General features: G+C 39.6%; 1 protein-coding gene across 1 annotated transcript in view; it reads right to left on the bottom strand.

The window, feature by feature from the left end:
* Positions 1–674: 674 nt before the first annotated feature.
* Positions 675–11,477, bottom strand: part of LOC120540541 (mitochondrial ubiquitin ligase activator of nfkb 1-A-like) — a 32,827-nt gene continuing 22,024 nt past the window's right edge. The window contains exon 5 of the mRNA XM_039771411.1: positions 675–1,203. Coding sequence (XP_039627345.1) covers positions 675–1,203 — 529 coding nt within the window. The remainder of the gene's footprint in view (positions 1,204–11,477) is intronic.

The raw sequence follows: 11,477 nt of genomic DNA, 5'->3' as shown, positions 1-11,477 counted from the left end.
GGGGACAGTTTAAGGGGTTTGGTGGTAATTCTCTGCTGCTCCAGGGGTTGGCACTGTGTTAAAATGCCTATTCTTTTGCTTCTTCTGCAGATGGGAAGATTGGCAGCCTTTCTGTCATTGACATCACTTCCAGTGTCCGTCCACCTGGATCCATCACTTCCTGCTGGAAACCATCATAACCGGAAGAAAGACCATCTTGGACAGACAGAACCAGACTTGCGTTTTTTTACTTTTTGAAATTTCAGTTATACAGGGTTTGCCTAGGGGTGCCCCAACACTCCTTGTTGTCTCTGCTTTGTTATTACAATATATATTTATGTATACATATATGAGAAGGTATATTTTTTGTGCATGTGTATTTGTCTGATTAGTAATTTTAGAAAATTCTTCAGCATCTTTGTTTTCATTTCTTAAAAAAATAAGTCTCGCAAAGTGTGTCTCAGTCTTTATGGTTCTCTCAGTGCTATTAATTTTTAAGTAAATGCTAAAATGTTAATCTAAAAAAATTGAAAACACACACATTGACACTTATGGTCTCCCAGACCTCAATAAAAATAAATTATTTTCTTACTTTTCTCTTCAGGTTTTCGACCTACTTTTAACTGGATATTTTTTTATTACTATTGTTTTATTCATTGCACTTAAGAGTATAGTCACAACATCACAACAAGTCATCACCTTCCCCACGTTTCCTCAATTGTGTGACGCTTCCCAATGCTAATACCTCGCCGTCTGCTAAATCTTCTGTAAATTCTTAGGAGGAGGAGTGCTACCCCCAACAGACCAAAGACTCCAGTGAGCACCTTCCATACAGTCACTGTGGACTCCTGATGCTGCAAATAGGACCTGTAATCAGAGATGATGAGCAGGTATTTCTGTCCATTTTCTGGTGGACGGAGCCTCAGCATTCGATTGGAATCCAATATGAGTTCCCCAAAGCCAGTTAGGGTGCTACCCACTTTAAGCATTTCTTCTTTCTCTTCAAGCCACCATGGCTTCTGTCCATTCAACTCCAGTACAAAATAATCTGTGAAAGCCATCTTAGCTTTTCGGATGTAACAGTATACTGGCTCCAAGGAGAGGTCTGAAGCACTCAGTGGGGAATCTACATGCACTGATATCCCAGGGTCGTAACCAGACACAGGAACAAGACTGAATGGCACTGTGTGGATCACCTCCTTGTGGTTCTGTTTTTTGGAGTCCCTACAAGAAGAGAGGATCTTTAGGCTATTGCCTGAGCTCATCGTGTGTGAAAATAGCAATTGGCCTAATGATATTTTTAAGTGTGATTATAGAAATGTAAGACCAGTATCTGCAATTCTTAAATAATACATTATACTAGTAATATTAAGAATGTGAGTAAAGAGAAAACATTGTGGTTCCAAGGACAAGATGAATATATCATCATGGGGTGACCTGTCCTAGTGGTGAAACCTGAACTATGTTATGGTGGAGAAAAATCAATCCAAGAAAAATGATGGACTTTAAGTAAAACTCAATTGAATAAAGTAAAAGAATGGTTTCTTGATTCTAAATCTGTGAGGACTTGTATAATATAGCCTAATTAACATTATCTTAATTCAGTTAGGGGTCCCAGATAACCTAAATCAATCCCAGCATCATTGAGCACAGAGAATCTGTCCTGGACAAGCATCCAGTCCATTGCAGGGCCTCATTATTCACATACCTAACAGAGCCATTTTAGAGTTTTCAGTTAACCCAGGCACTATGTGTTTAAATGGAGATAACATGGTTGAGTGTACACTGTCCTGCCTTACCTCTCTGCTCATCACATGTGAAGCCCATTTTATTTATGAAGTAGCAGGAGATTCTACAAGATCTTAAAATGCAATTTTCTCCCTACTAATCTAGAGGATTTGACTTTAAATTATAAGCAGCTACAGCTAGATATGTCAGGTATCCCATACTTAATTGCAGAGTGAACACATTGGCTTACTTGCAGTATCTGTACTCATTCAAAAACTTCAGCTGTTATCCAGTACTGAATGAACCTGAAGATAAATACATTTTATTGAAACTGTTGAGATTGTTTGATACAAATGTCATTTTAAAATATGCTTTGTTTTAAATTCTTCTAAAGACCGCCATTTTCATGTTTTATGGCTCACTTTATTTGTATTAATTTGTAAAGAGATTATGTGAAGGCTGTCAATCATAGTCATATTGTCATAAGGAAATGTGTTTGATTTGTCACAAGTTTAAGAATGCTTGATCTGCATATTATCATGCCTGAACTGAAAAAACTGGCTTGTTTTAAAAAGCACAGAATAAAAAGGAATTGGAAAAAAAGGAGTGAGACAAAAGTCAGATGAATGATTACTGAAACCAAAATCACTAGGCAAAAATCAAAGTCTAAATACCATTTTCATGAAGTCAAGAGTCAAAAAGTAAAACAAGGCATGAAGTGATGGCTATTTGCTTTGAAATACAAATATTTAAGACACTGTAATGTGCCGAATGTTTTATACTTTCAGTGTCACACTTCATCTTTTGTGCTTCAGTTGACCAGTGGTTGCCACAGCAACCTTAAACAAAATGGCATCACTCAAGAAAGGCAAAAATGGTGCCATGAGTATAAAAAAAAAAGTCAGAATTTAATTTACAGAACTGCCCATAGGATCACAACAGAGCCGCTCTGCTAACATGTGGGTTCCAAACTCATCCATCCAGCTTTAAATGAAAATGTCTATGAAATCTCTAGAGAAGTCAGGGGAGCATGTATTCTGCCACACAACTTCCCTTTAATCTCGAATTTAAAATCTTGAAGAATCACATATTTTAAATTCTTATTTACTTCTGTGGGGATGAGGGTAACTGTTGTGACGGATGGCCAGGAGCATTACCCAGCCGTGACACTGGCTGAGTGGAAGAACCGAGGGAGAGACTGTATTCAGGACTTTATCTCCCCCAAGACATTAGAGGACAGCCCTCTGGGTTGCTACAGCACCATGGAGCCTCGCAGGGCATGTTGGGACTTGTAGTTTGGAGCAGCTCTTTTGGGTTCCGTGGGTGCCTACAGGGGGTGCTGAAGATACTGCTGGGTCCTTGGAGGAACCTCTTCCACCCCACCCGGAAGTGCAGCCGGAAGAAAGTCGAGAAACACCCAGAGCACTTCCAGGTGTACTATAAAAGGAGTCGCCTCACCACCAATCAGGGAGCCAGAGTCAGGTGGTGGAGGACAAAGCTTGCAAGGAGGTATGGAAGCAAGGAAGAGAGAGAAAGAGAGAAGAAGAGGAAGAAGAAGAAGAAAGGACTGTATTTATTTATATTGGTGCTTTGCACTGTGCTATGTAGTGGGGAGTGAAGAAAAAAATTGCTTTACCACTGAAGTATAAACATGTGCGCTGTCCTGAAGTTGTGTCTTAGCCTGTCTGTGTCGGGGTTGAGGGAGCTGTGTACATACACTATTATGTACGTCAGAGACAGAAAAAGTGATGCAAATCCTAGAATGTTTGGGAAGTGCCAGTTTACAAGAGATTCTTCCCAACGTCTAATCTTAATATAGTGTACAGACCAACTGTAGCCCCAGTTTATGGGAGAGACAGATCTCAAGTCTAAGGGCCCATGGGTGCCTGAAAGTATAACTTTGCTCTCCATATCCCTCAAACCTAGCCACAAGCAAGACCCAATGAGCTGCCCTGTTGAATACATTAATAGGACATTAAACATAATGTTATAACATTGTTATAGTAGTCGAGTAGATAGCAGATATTGTATGCTTTACACAATAGTAATTTGCATTGGGATTAGCATGCTTTTCATGACTCGTTTGCAATAGACAATAACCTATACACAATTTATGTTCAATAATAAAACAAAAATGGCAAAACCCTGCAATAACATTCTCTGCAATAGCATTCCCTTCCCTACAAGTGATCACAAAAATCACATTTACCAGTTTGCTGAAACTGAGGCTTTCCTAACTAAAAACTGTGTGTGTGTGTGTGTGACTCGCGCGCGCCTGTGTGTGTATCTCTCTGCACAGGGAATGCACAGGAAGAGACTGAACACGTGCTGTGTGGCCCCGCGCATGCGCACTTCACCAGAAGACACACACACATGGACACTGGACGCACACAAGGGTTTTATTAAAGAGGATGATGATGATATATTGAAAAATTGTTTGGACAATTGATATAAAAGCAGCATAGCACTGCCTCACAGTAAGGAGACATGGGGCTTGTGTCCCTGTGTGGAGTATGCATGTTCTCCTTGTGTCTGTGTGAGTTTCTTCCAGGTGCTCAGATATCCTCCCACTGACCAAAGACATGCAGATTAGGTGTATTGGCGGTGCTAAATTGGCCCTAGCATGTGTTTGTTGTGTATGTTCAGCCTGAGATAGACTAGCAACTTGTTTAGAGTTTGTTCCTTCTGACCTCTGCTGGCTAGGATAGGTAGGTTCCAACCTTCCCATGCAATCCTGGTCTGGATCAAGCAGGTTAGAAAATGACATAATTCCTATTAAGTATTTTATTACAAACTAGCAAAATACCTGCGCTTCGCAGCAAAGAAGTAGTGTATTAAAGAAGTTATGAAAAAGAAAATGAAACATTTTAAAAATAACGTAACATGATTATCAATGTAATTGTTTTGTCACTGTTATGAGTGTTGCTGTCATACAGTATATATATATATATATATATACACATACATACACACACATACAGTATATACATACATACATATACACTTACATACATACAGATAAATATACATATATACACACATACACATACATATATATATATACACATACATACATACATACACACACATACATATATATATATATATATATATATACAGTATATACACTGTCACGCACGCTCGTAGTAGGAGGCCTCGGATTGATTCGATAACACCTGGGAAACCATTCGCCAGGGAATGGCGGGTATTAACTTTCTCCCTCTGCTTCCTCGTAGAAAGAAAGACCTTCCTGCACCATAGGCTTGGATTGAACGCAGTGCGGTACTTCCGCCCTTCCTCCGCCATCTTGCCCTGACGTCATCCTTCCCATCCTCCCTTGCGGTCCTTCCCAGCATTCCTCCACTTCCGGCTCCACCCCAATAAAATGGCCGCGACGCCAGGAGTCGGCGTCGCGCATTATGAACTGTTTGTTTATAATTTTGACCGGTTTTTTTTGCTGTGTACAATATACGGGGCCGGAAACCCCAACCCTTATTGCTGTCTCCTCGGTCCTTCACAACACACAGACACACATATATACATATATACAGATCTACATATATATACATATCTACATATATACACACACACATATATATACATATCTACATATATATACACATACATATACATATACATATCTACATATATATATACACATATATACATATATATTATATATATATACATATCTACATATATATATATATATATACTGTATATAGCAAAATCCCTGTGCTTCGCAGTGACGAAGTACTGCTTTTAAATTTTTATTAAGAAGAAAAGAAAACCTTTTTAAACTGAGGGAAAATATACCAATAACTATCTGTTAAGGATCTCTTTGTATACCACGTTGTCAGTTCAGCACTCCGGTTGTAATATGACCAAGCTGTGCACTGAGCTTACTCTTGAGAATGCAACGTCTAGTTTTGTCCAGGAGAAAAGCAATGTTGCCTCAAATCAATGGCAACCTTTTGTAGGGTCTGTCCCTGAGACTTATTAATTGTCATCGCGAAGCAGAGCCTTACTGGAAATCTGAGGCATTTGAATTGAAATGGGAGATCAGAGGGTATAACGGTGATGCGAGGAATACATTCAGAGTGTGGCGCTCTGCTGTTTTTTTGTGTAGCTGGCTTTACACAGCTTCTCCGTTGCTTTATAAACGAACGCCATATAAGGCCATCGTTTCTCCTTGCTTCGCGGTTCTGTACTGTTTTATTGTTCATTTATTACGATTGTTATAGTTATTGTGTAGCTATTTGAGACTTACTTTACTGTTCAGGTACCCATTTCCTGTATTTAATCCGCGGCTTCTATTACGATTATAGATATTTATTGATTCCCTTCTTTAACTGATTGCCTGCTCATATAAGGCTCTCCGCTAGTTTTTTGTGAAGCAGCCTTTACACAGCTTCTCCACTGTTTTATCAACGAACGACATATAAGTCCATCCTTTTTCCTTGCTTCGCCAAGTAAGCTGCCTTTTTATTTAATCCACGGGTTCTCCGCTGTTTTATTGTCCGTTTAGTTCTCTTTGTATAGCACGTTGTCAGTTCAGCACTCCAGTTGTAATATGATGAATCTGCGCGAGCTCACTCTTGAGAATGCAACGTATAGTTGTCCAGGAGAAAAGCAATCTTGCCTGAAATCAATGGCAACCTTTTGTAGGGTCTGTCCCTGAGACTTATTACTTGTCATTGCGAAGCAGAGCCTTACTGGAAATTGGAGGCATTAGAATTGAAATGGGAGATCAGAGGGTATAACAGGGATGCGAGGAATACATTGAGTGTTGAGAAACTCTAGAGACAGCATGTGTATTAACTTGTGGATTTTTCTGTGAGTATTTGTTGGCAGCGTGACAAAAGTTGCTTCCGCAAGACCGTGTTAGCTGTGGAGCTCAGCTTGGAGCATATTCTTTTTCTACCTTGTCAATTGTGTAATGCGTTTTTTGAACAGGTTTGATGCATGGAAGTGATCACTCGTACTGCGTTCAGTCAGTTCACGTAAGCTGCTCTCTTGTGTGATGTTGCGATGTCCACGGCTTTATTTAACGTTAGCCAAGACCCGGCACTTAAAAGTTTCTCGCTACAGCCATTTTAACTCCGTTACAAAGTGATCCAAAGCCTTGTTTATACCTCGTGTGTTCTCATTAAACTTGTATCTCGCGAATAAAGTATTCGACGAAGGCATGACAAACGGCAGCAGGAGCGTTTCCATAAACTTAATTTAAACTTACGGTTTACACCGTGCTTTGTTTCCGCAGTAGCTGCATTTATGAATAAGCTTGTATGCGTTTTTCTTCAGCGATCTTTGGAGCTCTTCCTTGTTTTCTACGTACTGCGTTCAGTCAGTTCACATGATTACGTGGGAGGCGTGATGATGTGACACGCAACTCCGCCCCCCACGGCCAGCATGCTGAAGTCCATTACAAGTATATGGAGAAAAATAGGTTCCAGATATGACCATTACGCGTAGAATCTCGAAAGGAGATTGGTCTCGTCCGATGCGAGAGATGGACGTCTGAAGTGGAGCTCCACTAGCAGCGGTGTTATTTTTTCATATTATTTGCTTATTATCCTGAGATATCCTGTATCTATTCAACCCAAGGAGACTACTACAGTATATGTAAGCATATATAAACATGGCCAACAAGAAAGGGGGTCCAAAAGAATCAAAAACTAAAGCTGCACCCAAGCTAAGATCAGCAAGCCTTAGCTCAAGATACGGCCTTTCAGAGATAGACCTGGATCAGATGGGCGAAAGTAGAACTCCTCGGGACCACGGTCCGCTACATCGTCGCCGGCTGAGAGTGAAAAGGGGAGCGAATGTACGATCGTGAGTGCAGATCTCAATAGCTTGATGATCGGAGAAGAATACCTGAAACTGGAAAAGGCCTTGCAGTCCGCAATTTCAATTACTCCACACGAGCCGGGAATAGCGGGGACACTGGCTACAGTAGAGCCTGACACTTCACTTATGGTACAAGAAAGCACAATCGAGATGTCTAAACTGCAGGTGATGTTCGCTGAGCTCATACAAGATATAAAGAAAACCGAGAAGGCAAATGAGAAAGCAAGGGCAAAGGTACATGAGAGACTGAAACAGGAATTGAAACAGGAGTTGCTGGAATTGAAACAGGAGTTGCAATAAGCAAACGAAACGCAGCGGCAGGAGTTGCAACAAACAAACGAAACGCAGCGGCTGATGCTGCAACAGGCAAATGAAAGGCTGCGACAAGAAATGCAACTGGAGATGCGACAGGTGCTGGGTAATATTGAAACACTTACTTTTTAATTGAAGGATCTCAAGGAGACATTCACGACTAGGATTGAAATAGCTGAAAAATTTAGCTGCCAGTGCCAAAGAAAAAACAGAAAATGTCAGCTCCAAATGCAAAAAACTCGGAAAAACACTGGCTGCTTTGGAAGATGGAAACAGAAGGTATAATGTCAGAATTGAAGGTCTGCCTGAGAATCGAAAAAGTCCAAACCCAGTGAAATTCGCAGCCGAACTCTTCTCTAAAATAATTGGGGAGGACTTTAAAGCAGAATCTGAGATAGCAGCGGCTTACCGCGTACGCAGATCAAATACCGTTCGATCCAGATCTTTTATTATTCGCTTTGAAAGATTATCATTTAAGCTAAAGGTGATGGCACTCCTCAGAGACAAGCAAGATATTATATATGAGAATAACTGGATTCATATTTTATTTTAAATGCACAATTTTTTTTCTTCTTTTTTTTTTTTTTTTTAGACTATATTGGTAATAGATATCTCTGTCTTTTAATCCTAAAACACCGCTGCGTAGGGGCTTGTTTTGCTTTGGACGTGCTCTGTCTCTGGGTATGTCAGAGGACTGGGACTGTGTGAAGTGGGTTCTAGCCTCACTTGGGGAGGCAAAAAGGGAGGGTGGGGGGTTAAGGGGAAAGAAAAAGAGCAGGCTTGATCTGTACCTAATCTATCTCTTAATCTTTATAATTATAACTACCAACGTAATAATAAGCTGCATGGCAACAACTCTAGGGGAAATAGGAAATTAAGGCTGAAGCTGTCCACTTCCAGTTAAGACTATAAAATGACATCAAAAACTCAGAATCAGTGTCTCCATGATGGGACAGTTAACTTCGTAAGCTGGAATGTTAAAGGCCTGAATCACGAATTAAAGAGAAAGAAAGTACTCTCTCACCTAACAGGTCTAAATGCTAAAATAGTATTTTTACAGGAGACCCACTTACTAAGCAAGGATCAGTTCCGCTGCAAAAGACTGACTGGCCAAATGTTCCATTCTAGTTTTACAAAGAAAACTAGAGGTGTGGGAATTTCATACATAGAACAGTACCATTTGTAGCATCAGATGTAGTATTGGATCCTGAAGGGAGATATGTAATGGTCATGGGAGACTTATCTAACTGTAAAATGATTTTGATAAATGTTTATGCACCTAATGTTGATGATAAGGAATTTATACAAAATTTATTTGCATCCATTCCCAATCTGAACACTCATAAAGTTATAATGGCTGGGGACTTTAATTGTGTTCTAAATCCACTTTTAGATAGGACTTCTCCACAGGGGAACGCATCTAACACCGCAAAGATAATTACAAAGTTTATGACTGATCACAACTTATCAGACACCTGGAGGTTTTTAAACCCAAATTCAAGAACATATTCTTTCTACTCACCAGTACATCATTGCTACTCAAGGATTGATTACTTCTTTATAGATAATAACTTCTTGCCTATGATTAAATCTTGTAAATACGATGCTATTGTTATTTCTGACCATGCACCTATGATCTTGGAGCTAAAATTACTAAGCCCCATACACTCACCCCGAGATGGCGCCTCAACTCGCTTCTATTAGCTGACGAGAATTGTATGAATTTATATCCAAACAAATCAAATTCTTTCTAGAGACAAATACATCCCCGAGATCTCTGCAGGAATACTCTGGGAAACTCTTAAGGCCTTCTTAAGAGGACAGATTATCTCATATCTTTCCCACAGAAATAAATCCGAAGCCAAGAAAGTAGCAGAGATAAAAAGCAAATTACTAAAATAGATGATGAACATGCCAGACTACCAAGTGAGACTCTACATAGGAAAAGGCAGGCTCTACATTCAGAACTAAACCTCTTGACAACTAAAGAAACTGAACAACTAATTTACAAATCCAGACATCATTACTATGAACATGGAAAGAAAGCTAATAAGCTTTTAGCTCAACAAATTCACAAGCAAGAAGTGCGCAACGCAATCTAATCACCAACACGAATGGAGTTAAAATCGTCGACCACAAAAATATAATGCACACTTTCAGAGACTACTATAAATCCTATATACTACTGAGTTTAAAGAAGACAATACACAATCTAATGCATTTCTGGATACATTACAGATACCACAAATAGACACTTTTAGTGTGGAGGAACTTGATAAACCTCTGGCATTATCAGAATTACTAGATGCTATAAAGTCACTCCAAGGTGGAAAAGCAGCAGGCCCTGATGGCTACCCTGCAGAATTTTACAAGAAATTCTCCACTCAGCTAGCTCCCTCCTATTAGCAACATTTACAGAAGCCAGAGATAACCAATCTCTTCCTCAGACCTTTCGCCAAGCACTAATCACCGTTTTTCCAAAACAAAATAAGGACTTATTATAATGTGCATCATACAGACCAATTTCACTTCTGAATAACGACGTTAAAATACTCTCTAAAATCATAGCTAGAAGGATGGAGAAAGTGCTCCCTCAGTAATATCACAAGACCAAACTGGATTTATTAGGGGCCGACACTTATCTTCAAATTTTCGACACCTGTTTAATGTAATATACTCACCAACTAAATCAAACACCCCAGAAATATTATTATCATTGGATGCAGAAAAGCATTCACATGATTGAATGGAAATACCTTTTTACTACATTGGAGAAGTTTGGGTTTGGCCCGAATATTTGTGCATGGATCAAATTACTGTATACTAACCCAGAAGCTTCAGTTTGCATCAACAACATTTGCTCAGACTACTTTAAACTAGAACGTGGTACTAGACAAGGATGCCCCTTGTCACTGCTGTTGTTTGCAATTACCGTTGAACCACTGGCAATACATTGTCGAAATACTGATCAGATAAACGGGATTAGCAGAGAATGACTGGAACAGAAAATTTCATTATATGCAGATGATATGGTACTGTATATATCGGACCCAGAAAATTCTGTGCCTGCAGTCCTAACAGCACTCACAGAATTTCAATAGATTCAGAAAATTTGGAATTAACTTGCTTAGAGATCTTTATATAGACAATGTCTTTGCATCCTATGAACAATTACATTCCAAATTTAACATTCCAACTACACATTTCTTTCACTATCTTCAAATCAGGAACTTTGTTAAACAGAACCTCCCAGATTTTCCTCATCCTGCACCCACATCCATGCTGGAAAAAATATTGCTCAATCTCAAGGACTTAGACACCATCTCTACAATATATAAAACCATTTTACAATCCTCCCTTTCAAAGATCCAAGAGGTCACTGGGAAAAAGATCTCTCAATTAATATATCAGAAAAGGAGTGGAAAGTAGCAATGCAGAGAATTCACTCGAGCTCCATATGCGCAAAGCATACAATTATACAACTCAAAATTATACTGTATATCGAGCACATCTGTCTCGACTAAAACTCTCCAAAATGTTTCCAGGGCATGATCCAACCTGTGAATGCTGCAAACTAGTTCCAGCCTCACTGGGTCACATGTTCTGGG

The sequence above is a fragment of the Polypterus senegalus genome, chromosome 1 (genome assembly GCF_016835505.1).
Source record: "Polypterus senegalus isolate Bchr_013 chromosome 1, ASM1683550v1, whole genome shotgun sequence".
Taxonomy (NCBI): Eukaryota; Metazoa; Chordata; class Cladistia; order Polypteriformes; family Polypteridae; genus Polypterus; species Polypterus senegalus.
This window is presented reverse-complemented; position numbering and strand designations above follow the sequence as displayed.